We start from the raw sequence: 18451 nt of genomic DNA on the forward strand, positions 1-18451 counted from the left end.
TGTTGATTGGTACTTTGAAGGGTGTTTTCCCTCCTGTATCCATTTTCCATATGCTGGTAGCTTACCAGAATTTGTTAGTCCTCATAATTTCATTTTTGTGGAGTCTTAGCTATTAGTAATTTGGCTTAAATGCTATCATGAGGAGAGTGGTCTCATGTCTTCTTGGTTTGAAACTTCTTTGGAGGAGGAAATAATTATATTCTGCGTGTTGAGTAACTCATTTCTCCATAAATTGAAACTTGAAAAAAAAAAAACGTGGGCAGGGCAAGAAACAATTTTTTTCCTTCCCCATTTTCTGATTTCTACAGAAAAACTCATTTCTTGGTTTGACAAACAGTTGATTTAGGTATTCACCAAAAAAAAAAAAACAGTTGATTTAGGTTATGTTTTCAATTTATCCCATCTGGCGGTTTATGTCAGACTAAGCAATACTCATGATTAATTAACAGATTGGCCAGAAGCTTTTGTGCATGTTTGGCTAACGACTCTAAAATCACTTTTTCAAGCCAAACCAAAGGTTGTCTGATTTCATTCAAACACCGGAAAAAAAAAATTAAAAAGGTAATTAATGAACTAAACCATGATTTGGAAGAGTTAAAAAAAATCAGGGCTTGAAGAAAAGCCGGATTGATCAGCTTTTGAGAAAATCTATTCTTCAAAATTACTTTTCAATCCAAACGTGTAAACTGTTCTTGACCACCCAAGGGCAAACTAGAAAACAAGGGAACGAAGAGGGACTGATATTTGATAATCAGAAATTACAGACATGGTAAACTATCTCCCTCCCTCCCTCGGTCTGTAAAAGTATATGTGTAGACCTCGACACTAGTACATATTCTATATGCCAAATCGTGCAACTTCTTACTTACAACACAACAACAAAGGCATAAAAAGCCCAAAAACAACCACATCCACCCTCTATAGAGAATCATCTATTATTATACAACCAATCCAAAAATTCTACCTTTCCATTCAAAACTTGGTCTTACTTTTGCAAGATTGGGATCGAATCTTCCTGTCGGAAATGTCAAGAGTGAACTGGCAGTCAGAAAGAGCAACGGCATGCTTTTTAATGAATCCAAGGATGGTAACTCTCCCGGGAAGCTGAGTAGATGATTCCATTGACAGTTCCCCACCCATCAAATCTCCCACGAAACTGGTAACATTCGATGCTAGTTTGTCGACCTGCAACGTAAGCCGGCTAGGAAGTACGGCCGACCCCTTCGCCGGAATCTCACCGGTAAAGATGTTGGTGTCTCCGATCTGATTACCCTCGTAATACAGAATGCTCGTGCCTTGTTCATGCTTGAAGCTGGCATGGTTTGGATTATGAACCATAAGACTGACATTAAGAGTGAGGTTGAGATGAATCTGAATGGCAGGGAAAGAAACACTAGGTGACACTCCATCCAGAGAAGCTGACACAAGTTGAACTGTTGGGTTCTTAGGCTTAAACACAGTTAAAGCCAGAACCAGAGCCACAATGAAGATCACTATCAGCAAAAGTAGCAGAATTCCTAGAACAAGGCAACACCTTCTTCTCTTCTTGACTCTGCTTTGTGAGATCATCATCTGGGCCTCGTTATTGTGTGTGGTTGTTGATTCTGTCATGGTGTTTTGAGTTCTGGTTTCGCGTGATTCAGAGTGAGAGAGAGAGATTTTTGAAGGTGAAAGATCTCAGAAAGTGGAGACTATAAGGCATTGGCTGTAATATTTATGTGGAGAGCAAGAGGATGGCTGGTAGTTGGCGGGTGAGGGTCCTGATCCCATTTAATGCCGCTCCGTGTCTCAACTGTTACTTGTTATGACCCTTTTTTCCTCTTATTATTTAAGGGTTTTTTAAGATATGCCTCACCTAATAAATGTTGATGTATTGAAGCAACTGTCTGGTACTACTACTGTTTATGAGGTTGACTTCCAGATTTGATGTTTTTTTTTGTTCCAATGAATAGGTTGGCAAAAAAAGAAGAAAAAGAAGAAAAAACTGTGGAAAGTAGAAACTCACTCTCATTTTTTTATGTCGTCTCAAGTGCATGGAAGCTTCCATTTTCAACTTTTAACATCAGTGCCGGAAAATATTAGATCTTGTGTCATGGAAAAGCTTGAGAAGAATCAGATTCTAAATATTTAAATGAAAATATACTCTCTTTGATCTTGTCTACCATTCTAGTCATTAATATAAGTCACTTATAACACATTTTCGTATATCAAAAAATGTATTAAATTATCAATTTTTTAATTTTATTTTTATTAAAAATTTTCCTCTCTCTCTCTCTATATATATTTAGTTCTCATATCTTTGATCTCTTTTTTCTTTCTCTTTCTAATGAGAATTAAATTAGGATAAAATTAAAAAATAAACATTAAATATATTAGTACAAACTCTATTAGTTAACTGCTTTATTAATACTAGTAACAAAAAAGAAAGTTCAGTTTTTTGAACTTGTTCTAAATTGTAGTACTAGTAATTATTTAATTTTCACCTATGTCTTTAATTAGATAGTTTACCCTTCCACATATATACTGGCAAATTTAATTATCAAATGATGATGTCTTATTTATACCCTTATAAGTTCGTTTGCACACTTGGTTTTGCAAAATCATGATTATGGGAGTACACAATATAAATATATTATCTCTGATTCTAATTATAAAATCTTATTTGTAATTTATAAATAAAATCTTCTAATTGAGATATGAGGTAGTATAAGAAACAATTCGATTTTCTGAGTTTATTACAAATTACAAGCCTTTGTTACATGAAGTATATGGATACAATTACACAATGACGAATCAATGATAGAGAGAGCATTGCAGGCAAAGGTTAAAACATTCCGTACGATTCTGTTGTGGTGCCCACCACAGGGACAACAGTACTAAAATCTGGGACCTAGCTGCCCATAAAACCCCACTTGATGGAGTTATAACTATTTACTCCTAATTTTTTTTATAAGATTTTTTTTAACTAAACCATCTAAAATTAGTTAAAAATAATAAATATGTAAAAATTAAATATTTTTTAAATATATATTTATTTAATAAGATAGTGAAAAAAAGATGATGACAGAAAATAAAAAAATTAATTAGAGATAAAATTAAGAAAAATACATTTGATGTTTAAACAATTCTAAGTAAGATCTTATTAAGTTATCAAACTAATTTAAATTTGAGATCTTATAAAAAGAATCGAGATAATATTTAGTTATATATATTTATCTAGCTTACTCCTCCTCTCTTACTCTCTACAATGCATATATGTATATTGCAAATTTAGAGGGAGCAGACAATAAGTATAAGATTACAAGAGAGATTAAACTTGTAATAGACGCTTTGATACTATTACACTAAAAATTCATTTGGCCTATAAGTAATATGTGGGTTTGGATTTTAGATTTTCTGGTAATCATACATTGAATTTGTTTTTACCCACACTACAATTACACACGACAAACACATGAAGCAGCTAAAAACAAGAGTCGCAGGAAACTTAAAAAGCCAACAATATACAACAAAAGGAATTACTCAATTAAGAGCCAGCCAAATATGGACAGCGTAGTGTAATAAAAAATTTTTTTTAAAAAATTAGTAACTGATAATGTCAATTAAAGGGCCGCACTTGTTGTGCATATCCAAAAAAATTCGTAATATCTTTTTCAAACTCCGAAATTAAAAATTTGATCGGGCTAGTCAGGTTTGTTAACTCTTTTAAATAAATAAAACATCAAAACGCTTTAAAATTCTCTTATAAAAAGTTGAAGTAATAATAAGTAATAATATTTGTTTTTAGCTAAATTATACAAAACTTCTATGAATTTTGAATCAATTGTATATAATTCCTCTAATATTTTAAATATTTTAAAATGCTATAGGAGTTAATATAATTGGTGTTCAGGAGAATTTTGTCAATTATAACTTACATTGCTAGATGCTAATGTGCTTTTCATTTATTTGACACGGTAATTTCCGTTAAAAGGATAACAAATTAATGATAACTTAATAGTAAGGAGTTCACGATATTTATAAAAAAAAAAAAGCAATGGTGGTTAAATTTAAATTTTAAAATTCACTTACTCAAAGTTGGAGAGGTTTTTATATAATTTAGCCACCTTTTTTTATTTTTTATAACTCACTCATTTATTATTTTCTCTGTAAAGGATTAAACTCAAAATCTCATGTTTAACCTTTTCTTTTGCCAACAAAATCTCATATTTAACGAAAAGACTTAGAGTCTATTTGGCTAAGCTTTTGGGGGCTAATAAGTAGCTTTTTTTCAAGCATAAGCTCGTTTAAAGAATTTGTGCTGTTTGGTTTGGTGATTGAGCAATCTGACTTTTGTATGAAAAGTTACAATAACCTATAGGCTAAAATTAACAGCTTATGACTTATAGTTTATGGCTTGTAGCTTTTGAAACATGGAGAAAGAAAAAGTTAAGAAATTTACTACATCTTTTAGTTCTTATTATATGCCTCAAATAACTAATTTGTAGATAACAAAAAATCAGTTAAAATTAGTTAAAAGTAATAAATAAGTTAGAAATATACTTTTATTTTTAAATATGCTCATAGAAATATATTTTTAACTTCAAATATGTCCTTATAATAAATAATAAAAAATAAAAGAAAATATATGAGATCAACAGGAGCTTATAAATAATTTGATAAAATTATTTTTTTTAATCATAACCATTTTGATAATTTTATAAACAAGCTTACTTTTACTCAATCATAATCCAAACAACTTTTTACCAATTTCACTTTTACAAACTAGCTTTTTTGAACTCCAATCCAAACACAAATCAGCTTATCCAATTTAATTTTTATCTAATTTCAATTTTTCAAAAATCAAATTGACAATAAACTACTTTTTCAATCACTAATCCAAACGGACCCTTAATAAAGCATTTAGTATCATTGGGTAAGAAGTACTGACAAGCAAGTTTATACCCAGAAAGGAAAAATCTGTGTTTAAATGTTCCCTCTCTCTCTCCCCTATTTGTTGCAATGCAATACGCCAATAACATTAAACAAGCATGAAGACAAACTTTTGAGGGATTAAAGGAAATTGAAATGAAAAATTTATCGACGTTTTTTTTTTTTTTGGCCTCAAATAAACGTTTCAATGTTAAAGCAAATAAGAACCAGAAAGAATGCCTAGCTAATTCCTACAAATAAATCTGCTTACATATCAAAAACCAATATCTACAACATATGTTTCAATTAGATAAATAGGAACAAGAAAAAAAAGTAGAAATTGAAGATCTAAGAGCACCGAATTAAGTTAGTTTAGTTTTGTAACGGCATTCTTTATGGCCTATGGTGTTGTTGGAGATATCGATGGCAAAATCACAGGACGAAGTTGAAACCACATGAACGTGAATTAACCCGAAGATGCTCACTTTCCCAGAAATCGTGATCCAAGTGCTTAGAGGCAACGAACCTGAGAAATAATCGGAGAGAAGATGAGAATTAGAGAGGAGGCGGTTCGCCATAATGGTGAGACTGACTTTGATGGTTTGGTTCCCGCCGGCGGCGATTTCGCCGGCCGGAATAGGAGCTTCTCCGACGAGCTGGCCTCTGTAATTGAGGAGCGCGTTGGAGTCGGAGTACTTGAAGCCTACGTGATTGGGGTTACTAACGGAGACTTCGATGCCGAGGGTGATGTTGAGATCTACGATGAGCTTGGCCACATCGAGACCGACATGCATCTCCTGAAGAGTTATGGAATCAACATTTTCGACCGGACGCTTTGGTTTGAACACCGTGAAGCCTAAAATCACGATGATTATGACGATTGCGATGACCAGAGCCGCTGTGACGGCAAGGCAGAGGGTCCGTTTGCGAGATGATTCTGCCTTCATTCTCCAAAACTGAATCTGGAAAATGGAGACAGATAAAGCGAAGGCGGCCTGGAGATTGCAATCAAGAGGAAGAAGACGAAGATGATGCGAAGAACGAAGAAGAGAAGAAAAAACAAGTTTTAAAGATTTGATAGAGAAGCTTGAGATTCGCAGTAACAGCTTCCCAGGACGCCACGCCGCGCGCGCATAACCGTATCAGCCTGTAATTACTTTTATTTTGTGTTTTTTTTAATACTTAGATTATTAATATACGTAACTTATTGTTAGCAACAGAAAATAAGTAAAATTACTTAAAAATGCCCTGTTACAAAATTTATCACCCTACCTTAAATTTGTTTAAGAATTTAAGTAATTATAACTGCAACCTATTTTAAGAAGAAACTACCTCCGGTCCTAATTATAAGAACTAGTTGACTAATTTGAGAAGATTAAGAAAATAATTTAAGTTAGTTATTTACAATAAATAGATGCTGTCTTTCCTAAAATATTTTTGCTAATTAAGTGTATTGGCTAGAACTACCATTATTAGAAGGACTATTTTAAAAAAAAATGCATATATATATATAAGACAAAGTGGATTGGGGTTTTATATTTAGAATCAAAATAAAAGTCAAACGAAATCTTATATTAAGAACCCAAGATAGTATAATTTTTCCAGCTATGTGTAATTTATATTCAATTATGTATAAAATGTAAGATATATGTATATAGGTGAAAGTATATGGTACGCAAGTGAAGATTAGGTATAGCCACTTAAATATCTAGGTCCTAATAGTATTTTTGGGAAAATTTTGTGGTGGGGGGATTTTTGAGCAATTTTTATTGAAAAAAATATATTACTACCTCTGGTTCTTAATATAAGACCATGTTTTACTTTTATTTTGGTTTTAAATATAAAATTTCAATCCACTTTTTTTCTCATATTTATATTTTTTTTCAAAGTAGCCCTTTTAACAACGATAGTTCTAGTCAATACACTTAATTAGTAAGGAAAGACAACATCTATTTAGAACAAATAACTAACTCAACTTACTTCCTTAATCTCCTCAAATTAGTCAATTAGCTCTTATAATTAGGATCAGAAATAGTATTTACCTAACTTATTGCGCTTTCCAGCTCTGTTAATAAGTGAAATCTTACCCAAAAAAGGTTAGTATTAATTAATATGCCGTTTTTCCACAGTGTTCTTTTACAGTTTAGCATATGAATTATAATTTGATCTTTCAGCGGAAAGTCTCATGATTTTCATGTTTGTTTAAAACTAAGGAGGTAAACTTTTAAAAATTATAAAAGTTTGCTTGAAATATATAGAAAACTATATGATCTCTTCCAAATTTTGTTTGTAGTTTCTGAGCTGTATAACATTCTCTTCCAGTAAGATCTCATTAACCAATTTAAGTAGGTAAAACAATGTAGATGTAAGACCTAATTTTGTCTCACAAATTTTGTTTGTAGTTTTTGTGCTATATAACATCCTAAAAATTTTATACTACCTCTAGTACTTAGGGTGTGTTTGGTTGGAGGGGAGGGAAAATGAGCCCCTCCCTTTATTTGGTTAAAAATTTTGGAAGGGAGGGGAGCTAAAATGTCTCCTCCTCTCCCTCCCTCCATTTTGGCTCCCCTCCAAATTTTGGAGGGGAGCCAAAATTTTGGGCCATTATACCTTTATGGTTTTTTTAATATTCCATTTCTATCCATAAAATATATTATTATAATATTTATTTCAAATAAAGAAATATATTATCCTAAGTAAAAAAAATAAAAATATGCATTATTATAATTAAAAATATATTATAAAAATTATTTAAAAATGAAAAATTATTTAAATAAAAAATTATAATATTATAAAATTAATTGTTTTTTATAAATATATTATTTATTAAATATATTTTAAAGCTGGAAAAAAAGATAGCATAAAGAAAATAAATTTTCATTTTTCTTAGAGCATATAAAATTTGTTAATTTGATTATTTTAAATATATTATTATATTAATTAGAATAAAAAATTACTATACTAATTTTTTAATACACATATTAACATGATAAGATTGAATTTTTATTAAATTATATAATTTAAATTAAGATGTAAATTAATTTATATAATATATCAATAAAAAACACAAACTAATATGTAAGGGTAAAATGGTAAATTGATTATTACTATCCCTCCGCTCCCCTCCTTGAACCAAACAAGGGATCATTAAATACCCTCCCCTCCTCTTCTTTTTAATCAAACCAAACAAGGTGAGGATGAAACCTCCCCTCCCCTCCCTCAAACCAAACAGGCCCTTAATGTAAGAGCTAGCTGGGGACTGAGTTTGGTCTTAAATATAATATATTTATCCACTTTTTCCCACAAATTTATAATTTTTTCTTCAAAACATACCTATTGATTGTATGTTATTATTATCAAATAATGGTTTCAATGCATACGATTAAAGACGGTACTTTAAAAAAGTTAACACTTATTTATTACAAATAATCAATTTAATTAGTTTTTTTTTAAAAATCTTTTCAACTTAGTGTTTCTAGCTCTTATATTGAGAATATGATATTGTAGGTTCTTTAATTGATATTCATACATACATACATATTGTCATATTGATATGGACATTTCAAGTAATAAGCCATGTGATCCCACCACAAGTTCGGTGGAGTTAGGCATCACCCCCCCAGAACAGAACCATCACCAAGTTAGAAAATTTTGAAATGACATATTGATTAATGGCCTGAAAACTAGCAGAGAAAGAAATCTTCTGGTAAAATTTGATAACCTCTTATACATTGTAGCTTTTGTTTTTTTAATACAATAATTGAAGTGTCTTCTGAAAAAATAAAAAAATATAATGATCTCTCCTGGGCTATGATAATTTTAGATGTTTAGAAAAGATATTACTGTAATGATTGAGAGAAAATTATTGGACTGTTTACATGTTGTCACTATCACACGCCGTTCTCCAAATATGTCCAAAACCCAGAAAGGATCACAGCATCTGGTCCAAAATCATAACAAAGTCTGGAAAACTTCTCTTTATTATATCCTAATAATAATGCAAAGGCCAGACAAAGACAGGACATGGCAATATATATATATATATATATATATTTGTATATACTAATAAGATACGTTAGTTATTTTTAATAAATATATGTTGTCTTTTTTAAAATATTCTTACTAATTATTAATATTGTTTAGACTATTATTTGATAAAACATTTAAAATGTATAACTACTATAATGACTATTTTAAGAAAAAATAGATAAATATAAGAGATAAAATAAATTGAGGTCTTATATTTAATTAAGATAAAATTGAATGTTAACTGAGGTTTTATATTAAGAAACATATGTAGTATTACCTCTGATTCTAAATATAAGAGCTAGTTGACTAATTTGAGTAGATTAAGAAAACAAGTTAAGTTAATTATTTGTAATAAACAGGTGTTGTTTTTCTTAAAATATCCTTGCTAATTAAGTTTATTGGTTAGAACTACTGTTATTAGAAGGAATATCTTAAAAAAAAGAATGAACATGAGAGACAAAGTAAATTGAGGTCTTATATTTAGGATCAAAATAAAAATTAAACGAGATCTTATATTAAAGACGAGAGGTAGTATATTGGTTTAATTGTGGTCAAACAATGATTCACAGATATCTTTCACATATGACTTCTGAGCGTGTGCGCGTTTGGACAGGCGTACAAGATATTGATCATGTTACCTTTTGATGTTTCGTGGATGCTAAGGTAATTGAAACCATGAATATGAGTAAGATATAATTAGTGATTATTTATTAGCTGCAGTTATTCTGTCAGCTTTCACTCTATATGCCAAAGAAAGCAGGGTTTGCCAAATTAGAAAAGAGGGATTACTTTTCACGTCTTTGTAATTTAGATTACATTTTATATCAAAATTTGAGTTTGAATTTGAATTCAATTTGATTCAACTTCTTATAAGAAAGTCTCAACCTATAGAAATAGTGCAGAGTTTTTAAGACTCCTATGATATCCCTTTACTTGTGATGAATATTACTCTGTTGTTTGTTGTTTTGAATTTGATGTCTTGTGGAGATTCATAGGCGTCATTGCAATTTTCTTTATAGGATTCCGTAGGCCAACATAATTTCCATACAAAAGTCTTTTGTCTCACTTCTCTAACTATAATGTTATTGCTCCCTCGTTCATACCTTGTATTTTTAACTTCCCACATGGTTATAAACTTTTTTTTTGAGTCAATGAACATCATATTAAGTCTTTTCGTTTGCTCTAAAATTATTCCCCTTCATAAGAAGATTGCTTCTGTTGTAGCATATTACCTCCTCTCGTTTTTAGTATAAAAGTTAATTAACTAATTCATGTAGATTAAAGAAGTCAAATAAAGCAGTTAATTATATTAAAAAGTAACATGACCTTCTTAAAATACTCTCGTATAACATTATATGAAATCTCAATTTATAAGTTGCGTAATTTAGTTTAAAAGAGAATTATAAATATAACACTGCTTCCTGTTCTTAATATAAGTGGATCTTATATTAAGAATAAGAAGTGGTAGAAAAAATAGATTAAAATATTATATATTTAAAATAATATTCTATCTTAAATTAGCTTTTATATTAAAAATAAGAAACAATACCGACAAATTAAGTTCACATCTCTCGTTTATATTCACTATTTCTTTCCTCTTCTTGTCAAATGAACTCATGGGGCAGCACAAAACCACCTAACACAAGCGGGTGGGAGAAATAAAGCCCACGCCTTCTAAAATAATATAGTCAAGCACTCTCATTTAGTGGCTCTTTTCTCTTCGTAGCCATTTGAACGGACTATATGTAAAGTTAACAAGTGACTTGGAAACACAAGCTAGAATCATTAATGAACAACCTTGTACAGTACTCACTATCAAATCAAATCAAATAAAAAATGTTTAATTTTCTACATTTATATATGCACCCATGTATTCAAACACAAGAAGCTGGTATTTTCTTTTCCAGATGATGAAATGGATTAGAGAAAGTAGAATGATGATGATGATGATGATGATTATTCAAAGGGAGGGGCTTTTCCTCTCCAAGGTTTGAGAATCTGAAAGGAACAAAGCAATGTCTCATCCACACACATGAGTGCTCCTGCGTTGTTGAATTCTCCACAGTAGTTTGGTGCTGAGAATATTGTCACTAACTGTCTCTCTGCAAAGAACTCGTACCCATCCTCCACCACCTGTCAATATAATCACAGCCATTTTCTTTTAATTAATTATATTATTCCCAAAATCACACCAATTTCATTCTCTCTTATCGTTGATTCAATTTCACCGCAAGGGTCTTGGCACATTTCAATCTCTAAACCATATCATCATCAACAAAGATGGACTACTTGAAAACAACTAACGACTATCACACGTACTCCAAGCCTGGTAAAATTATGCCTGGCCCAACCCAAAAAACAGGCCAAAATTTTTTTTAAAGTGTGGCCAAATGTGAGACAAGGTCGGGCATTAGGCAAGGTATGCTGTTCTACCTATCTGGCCATATCCAAACTATACATATATATATATATATATAGTTGTATTTAATAAATATAATATGCATTATGTATTCCAAAACCCAAATTGTTGATGGGCTTGATTATAGATGCTATATTAATACTCATTGTGTTGTGTTTCACTATGTAATCATATGCAGGTATGGAATGATAAATAATGTTAAATCCCTCCAAATAAGTATGCTTCGTGAGATTTAAGCTTTTTTTATTCTCCTCAGGAGGATAAAATTGCTTACCATATCGAGCAACATGACCATTGTTTTTATCAATAACATTAGCTTTTAATGAAAACAAATGGGGGGGGAGGGAAAAAAAAAAGGACCTAACACACGTCCATTACAAATAATTATCATTTAATGCAACCAAGGTGTATTAAACAAGTATTAATGAGAGTATTTGTTTGTTAACTTAGTTGACTTATTGACATTCTGGGATCACTCATATGATCATCCTCGACCTTCTATGAATGGTCGTCGTTAAGGAGAAAGTAGACGAAGGAGGTACCTGGTGAGCCCGACATATGAGATCCAGATCGTTCTTCTTCAAGAACTCGGCAACTTTATCGGGTCCAAAAGTGAAGGATACTCCTCTGTCGTTCTCACCCCAACCTTTGATGTCTCTATCCGGATCGGCCCAAAGCAAATCGCACAACAAACCCTGATCCGGCACATCCACTGGCCTCTCTATATCCTTTATCTGATTCATGTTCTCCATCTCCGGCGACAGGCCGCCGTGCATGCATAGGATCTTGTCGTCGATCACCGCCGCCACAGGCAGGCAGTTGAAACAATCGGTGAAGATCTTCCAGAGTCGCACGCTGAATCTCCTCTTGCACTCGTCGTAGAATCCGTAGATTCTGTTGATGGAGGCGCATTCGTGATTCCCTCGCAGAAGGAAAAAATTTTCCGGGAATTTGATCTTGTAGGCGAGAAGCAGACATATGGTTTCCACACTCTGTTTTCCTCTGTCGACGTAGTCTCCGAGGAAGAGGTAGTTCGATTGCGGCGGAAAACCTCCGTACTCGAACAATCGCAACAGATCTGGGTATTGTCCATGTATGTCACCTGAACATTCAAAATACTCAAAATTCCAGATTTTTTGAGGCATTTATAATGTAACAGCAATTGATTTTAGATTGTTCTGTGTGCGTGTTCTGTTTTAAGTGAGATCTTAAAATGTGTGAATTTGAGAAAAGAAGTACCACAAACATTGATGGGAGCTTCCAACTCAAGGAGGTTGGGTTGGCTGAGGAAGATTTCTTTAGCAGTGATGCAAAGGTTTCGAATTTCTGATTCAATTAACTGAATCCTCTTGCCTCTGTGTTTTCTCGCTTCCAAAAGCCTCTCTATCAACCCATCCAATCCTTCCATCCCCTTTTTGTGATATCAAACCAAGAAAATATAGTTTATTGTAATCTCTATGTGTTGAAATGCATCCTGTGATGGTTAGCCAAACGGAGGGGGAATGGGAGAAGATCACAAAATGAGGAAGGAAGGAAGAAGAAAGAAGCAAAGAAGAAAGAGATTGGTTTACTGGGTTTGGATGAGATAATACAGAATAGGTAGGATGATGATAGAATTATCCCAAAAGAATAGGAGACAAATATGGGAGATGATAATTTTCCAGTGTGAACTTTGACTCTGTTTTTCATGGCTGAAATGTGGAGGTCTAACATTTGCCAATGCTCAAGCCTAAAATTAGGAAGTCGACCAATTTGGTGCCTATTTATGAGAAGATGAAGCATGTACTTCAATCTTCAGTAGCAGAATAAACGGTATTTTATAATCATCAATAGCCATATCTATACAAGTTAATTCTTAATGGAAGTCGCACATTTCATTAGGATCCACAAATAGTGCAGCTTCCAATCTCAAATACCGCGCAATATGCGGTCCAAATTTTGGTTTTTAGCCAAAAAAAAAGAAAAAGGAAGAAGCGATTTTGAAGAGAATAACCAATTCTTCAAATTACATGGGATGCACAAGAGGCTTGAAGCCTTGAATGTGATAGAATAGGATTACATGAGACAATAATTTAATTGGCAATGATGACATGATAACTTAAAAGAGATTGCAGTTTTTTGCTCATAATAATAATTTTATTTGCGCTTATAATCATTTAAATTAGCTAAACAGGGTTAAACTGGACCGAATAAAAAAAAATACAAATAAATTTTTACAATTAAGATTTTAGCTTATGAGAATCAATAGGTTGGATGAGTTCTTGGAGGACCTTTTTTAAAGTTGTTATTGATGAAGGAAATTCAGTAGATTAGTAGAATGTTTGACAGGTAGTTCAGAATTCCTCATGACCTAGAAGCTTTCGAGATGCCATACTTGGATGGAGAGTAAGCCAGTGCGATTATTTGGACCAAAAGTAGACACCCCTAGTGTCCTGATCCTCAACCCACTCAAATGAATGTTGCTGATGCGCCTGAACGGGACAGACTTGGCCTTTTCTTTTTCATACATAGGCTGAAATTTCATTAACTTGGTTTGAATGTAGGAAAGAACTCGGGCCACATTATATCACTTCTAAATCTTGATTTAGATTCACACATGCTCGAAATTGATGTTATTATAACATCAATCAATAATATGATAATGCAGGAAGATGTATAGAGATCGTCTTGCATGCTAGAAGGCCATAAAAAGTAACAAAACTTCGTATATTAAAAACCATCGGAGTCCGACAAAAAGAGCCGCATTACTAAGTGATCCTGGTTCACCAGCCCAGGATAATACAGACAATAACTTAAAAAGACAAAAACCCACATTGAAGTATAGTGGGGCAAGAATTGTCAATTATTCAATTAAAAGCTAAAACTAACTCGTTTCTGATAGTAAAAATTCTCAGATATTTTTACCCTAGTTGTCAACCACTTCTATGAGAGTTGGTTCATAGTCGCTTGGAGCCTCAAATCCATGGAGATTCATCACAGTGGCAGCAACATTAGCAAGCCCACCCTGGGGAAGATCTTGTCTGAACCTGACACCAGGTGACAGACCAGGACCTCCAATTGCAATAGGCACCTGGACAAGCACAGCAAAATAGCACCCAAATTTAGAACAAACATGGACCTCAACATCCATCACAATAAATGCAACTATGCACTGAGGGGGAAAAAGGGTTGGGAAAGCCTCTGGATTCTGTCAAGTTGAGGCAGAATAATGATTATTATTTTAAACAAACTAAAAGTTCAGTCAATTAAACCAATCCCATTCACGCCAAAAAAGAATAAACGACACAAAGCTATTAAGAATGGGTTTTTATATTTAATTAGAGAAGAAATTTTGTGCACCAAAATATAAGGAGTTTTGATTATCCATATTGAATGAAAGGCTAAAATTTGATCAAAATGACTCGTTTTACTACTTAAAGAATTTGGACTCTACTGGGGACAGGGGGAAGCGTGCCACATATGCATGCACTGTTGTGTTGGTAAAGACCACACTGTTAACAGGCCAATAAGCAAAGATGTCGGTGTTTCCACACTTTGCCAGAGCTATTAATATTAATCAACAGAACTGGTAGAAACTACAAAGGTCATCCATAAGCTGGTGAAGCAAATCACATTGTTAAGGTCCTGCAGGCAAGATCCATATCTTTATTACCAGAATTTATGAAAACTTACAGGCTGAAGAGTGTGGGATGTGAGAATTTGGATCTTTCCCTCCTTGTCAAGTTGAGGTTTTCCAGATTTATCCCTCTTCACCATGTCCTCAGCATTTCCATGGTCAGCAGTGACAACATAAATTCCACCCACTTGCTCTATCGCATCAAGGATCATCTGCAATTATCATATATGTTGGTTGAATCATATATAATAAAACAAATGCCAAAACAAACAATCCTGGGTTGCCATTGCTACATTACAAACTCCCCCTCCCCTCCCCCCAAACCGAATCCCACTACACATTTTAACAAACTGAAAACAATGGAAGCAGAACAAATGAAGTTAGATTATTGTTAAAGATGTTTTTTTGACCATGTAATGTTAAAGATGTTTCAAAATATACAAAATGTAACTGATAAACCGTCTAACACTGCCCGAAAAGCATGAGCTTCATATATGATGTCCATTTTCTTGTCCCTTTATTCTCAATAACTGGATTTTTTTCCCTCCACAATACACAGAAGAGATAATAACTTGAAAACTTCCTGGAAAATTACACACTTTTTAACAGTTAAACACTATCTAAATATGTGGAGAAATATTGAATGAGTGAATGAATAGAAATAAAGTTGCATGAAGTCCCGTGAAAATGCAGAGATTTTTTTTTTTTTTGGGGAGGGCGGGGAGCTGAAAGGAGCCATATTGTTTATTATTTATAAATAATACAGCCCCTATTAATTTGATATTTTATATTTGATTGATAACCCTAGCACCACAGTGAATTCTGAAATTCCACATAGATCAAAAAGCACATAATGTGCTATGCTGCAAAAACGTTCCAGATAAATTTGAAAAAGAAAGTTCATACCTTCACAGCCTCGTCAGCTGCCTTGCAAGCCACAACTGTTGCTTCAATGTCACCTGTATGCCCCACCATGTCACTATTTGGTAAATTAACACGTACCTGTGCAACATACAAAGCAAACAGGCATATGAAAGCTATTCCAACCAAACTATCGCTCTCGAATATTACCTGAATTAGTCTAAGTACCTGATCAAATTTTTGCTTAGAATAGCATCCCTTGCCTTTTCAGCAATCTCCAACGCCTTCATTTTTGGTTGGACATTGAATGTGATCCCAGAGTCACTAGGAATTTCCACATATTCCTCCAACTCCGGGTTAAAATACCCAGAACGGTTTCCATTCCAGAAGAATGTCACATGTCCAAATTTGACAGTCTCACTATTTTTACAAAAAGAGAGAAAGAAAGAAAGAAATTAATTTATGTTAATATAAGGCCTATCATATAATAGAAAATAAGTTCTAGAGATAGTTTCAACTTTTCATTAGGCTAAGCTAACTAAAAGTTAATAAATTAACATTTTGTCCATTGCATAGTTGTAATTTGTCACAATCAAGAATAGAATGAACATCTAGAAACATAAACAATTACAAATAAAATTTCAAAAGATAATGGAAGTTCTGCTGCAGATTAAACGGATGATAGCTTACCTGCAAGCAAAAGTCCGGACACCATTATGCACTAAATATTCACCAGAAGTCCTATCAATCTCTGGTGGAGAAACAAGGTAATGACTTGGAAGTTTCAATTCACCGTCATATTCAAGCATTCCAGCATAGTGGATTTTTGGGTAACGAACTCTATCAAATTTGTCAAAGTTTTCATATTCAAGAGCCTTAGCAATCATAACCATACGATCTGCACGAAAGTTGAAGGTAACAACAGCATCGCCATCAACTATAGGACCAACAGGCTTCCCATTCTCATCAACAATAACAAAAGGGGGTAAGTACTGATCATTGGCCTTTGGATCCTCCCTCAGTTTCTTGACAGCTTCAACAGGATTTGCAAATTTATGGGGTGCTTCACCAAGAACTTGGGCATCCCACCCTCGTTTCACCACATTCCAGTCATTCTGCACCCAAGATCAATATAAGAATACTATACCAGAAATATAAAAGATAATTGAGTTTCAACCAATCTTTTCAAATTTCAAATGTTTGTTGACAATAACCCACCAGTGAAAACAGCAAACAAATTTAAACTCTAATTTTCTGTTTAAACTGAATGCAAATCCTGATTCTCATTCATATTATTAAGATTCTTTAGAAGCTCTAGAGCTGTTTTAGAAGATTTTGAACAAAGATAAAGACTCATTATTCTCCATTAAAAGGGCCGTCTTGACAGTATGCATAAATATTCATCCCAGCAATGGAGGTCAACTAAAACTACACTGCAATAGAGGAGTGACGCATACTAGTTATATTCCTTACCTCATAACGGTCCATTGTAACATACATGCGACCTCCTCCAGATGCAACCCTTGCATCAATACCTTTCTGGCGCAATGCTTCAAGATCTTTTTCGAGAGTTTCCACAAATCCCACGCTAGAGCCATCCAAAACATCACGGCCATCAGTGAGGATATGGACACGGATTCTTTTAGCGCCACGTTCACCAGCCCCTTTGAGCAACAACTGCAGAAAAACAGTTGATAAGAGAAATAAATTTGACTCGTGAAAGAACAGATGCTGTATCCGTAAACATACCTGTAATTGATCAAGTCGGGAATGAACTCCACCATCACTAAGTAACCCAATGAGGTGCAGTGTGCCAGTTTCAAAACATTCCTTTATGTACTTGAAACCTTCACCCTCAAAAATTTTTCCAGAGGCAAGAGCAATGTCAACAAGCTTCGCACTGCACATACGCAAGATATCGCCAATCTCAACTGATAAGCCAGTAATTAAAGATAAACAAGAAAATCATAAGAACAAATAATGAAACTAGTGGGCAAATCCACATTATTTTAATAACTCAAGGAGGTTAACACGCAATAGTAAGTTCTAATACGTCTGAAGATGATATTAAAATTACAACATGCAGTTGTCCTCCAAATACACGAGAACATTAAAGTTTTGAAAAATGAGAAATGTGATCAGATGAAGACCACTTTTTTTAAGATAAATTTATTGGATCTTAAATGTATGCAGGCAAATGAAATATATATATATACACATATAACCTATAAGAGGATGGAAGAAACAGTGCAGATCACGCAAACTGCAAATAAGATATATTGACAGGAGAACTCTCATAATACCAAACAATTTCAAGTCAAATAAGATTGAATTCTTTTCTATCCAACAGCGTGAAGATAGAGTGGCCATGAAACAACGAATCTTAAAAATTAGAAATTAGTTCCGTTTATGCTAAATCGAGAGGATAGGTTAAGTTTACCCCTGAGCGAAAATACGTCCTGCTCCAAGAGCATTGTGACCGACTTCACTGTTACCCATATCATCCTCGGATGGAAGCCCTACTGCAGTTCCATGAGCTCTGACCAATCTCCATTTTTCAGGAGCGCCCTATATATCATTAATAAACAAATAGAACCCCGATGAATAAATTAACC

General features: G+C 33.3%; 4 protein-coding genes across 4 annotated transcripts; all 4 read right to left on the reverse strand.

Moving 5' to 3' along the window:
* Window positions 1-717: 717 nt before the first annotated feature.
* LOC114733115 (uncharacterized) lies at window positions 718-17066 on the reverse strand. Its single transcript, XM_028920522.1, has 2 exons — window positions 17055-17066; window positions 718-1624 (listed from the first exon to the last, which is right to left on the reverse strand). The coding sequence occupies exon 2, from the start codon at window positions 1609-1611 to the stop codon at window positions 973-975; it is 639 nt and encodes a 212-aa protein (XP_028776355.1). The 5' UTR covers window positions 1612-1624; window positions 17055-17066; the 3' UTR covers window positions 718-972.
* LOC114733125 (uncharacterized) lies at window positions 5156-6024 on the reverse strand. Its single transcript, XM_028920530.1, has one exon. It carries the CDS (start codon window positions 5856-5858, stop codon window positions 5274-5276), a length of 585 nt encoding a protein of 194 aa, XP_028776363.1. The 5' UTR covers window positions 5859-6024; the 3' UTR covers window positions 5156-5273.
* Window positions 10719-12994, reverse strand: LOC114733088 (serine/threonine-protein phosphatase PP1-like). Its single transcript, XM_028920497.1, has 3 exons — window positions 12599-12994; window positions 11902-12461; window positions 10719-11073 (listed from the first exon to the last, which is right to left on the reverse strand). The coding sequence occupies exons 1-3, from the start codon at window positions 12765-12767 to the stop codon at window positions 10897-10899; spliced, it is 906 nt and encodes a 301-aa protein (XP_028776330.1). The 5' UTR covers window positions 12768-12994; the 3' UTR covers window positions 10719-10896.
* On the reverse strand, window positions 14045-18405 carry LOC114733067 (2,3-bisphosphoglycerate-independent phosphoglycerate mutase-like). Its single transcript, XM_028920479.1, is given in 9 exon segments — window positions 14045-14429; window positions 15032-15187; window positions 15882-15977; window positions 16065-16078; window positions 16081-16256; window positions 16527-16951; window positions 17310-17513; window positions 17586-17736; window positions 18277-18405. Coding segments are annotated over 9 exon segments (1446 nt in total). The 5' UTR covers window positions 18336-18405; the 3' UTR covers window positions 14045-14264.
* Between the last annotated feature and the right edge of the window lie 46 nt (window positions 18406-18451).

The sequence above is a fragment of the Neltuma alba genome, unplaced genomic scaffold (assembly GCF_004799145.2).
Source record: "Neltuma alba isolate B1F8T4 unplaced genomic scaffold, ASM479914v2 tig00002582_pilon, whole genome shotgun sequence".
Taxonomy (NCBI): Eukaryota; Viridiplantae; Streptophyta; class Magnoliopsida; order Fabales; family Fabaceae; genus Neltuma; species Neltuma alba.

Excerpts from the sequence above, each read along its gene's own strand:
- LOC114733115 (XM_028920522.1), bottom strand. The coding sequence starts at position 1,611 with ATGACAGAATCAACAACCACACACAATAACGAGGCCCAGATGATGATC.
- LOC114733088 (XM_028920497.1), bottom strand. The coding sequence starts at position 12,767 with ATGGAAGGATTGGATGGGTTGATAGAGAGGCTTTTGGAAGCGAGAAAA. Across the intron at positions 12,462-12,598 it reads AGCTCCCATCAATGTTTGTG|GTGACATACATGGACAATAC; the intron begins GTACTTCTTTTC and ends TTGAATGTTCAG. Across the intron at positions 11,074-11,901 it reads TCATATGTCGGGCTCACCAG|GTGGTGGAGGATGGGTACGA; the intron begins GTACCTCCTTCG and ends TTATATTGACAG.
- LOC114733125 (XM_028920530.1), bottom strand. The coding sequence starts at position 5,858 with ATGAAGGCAGAATCATCTCGCAAACGGACCCTCTGCCTTGCCGTCACA.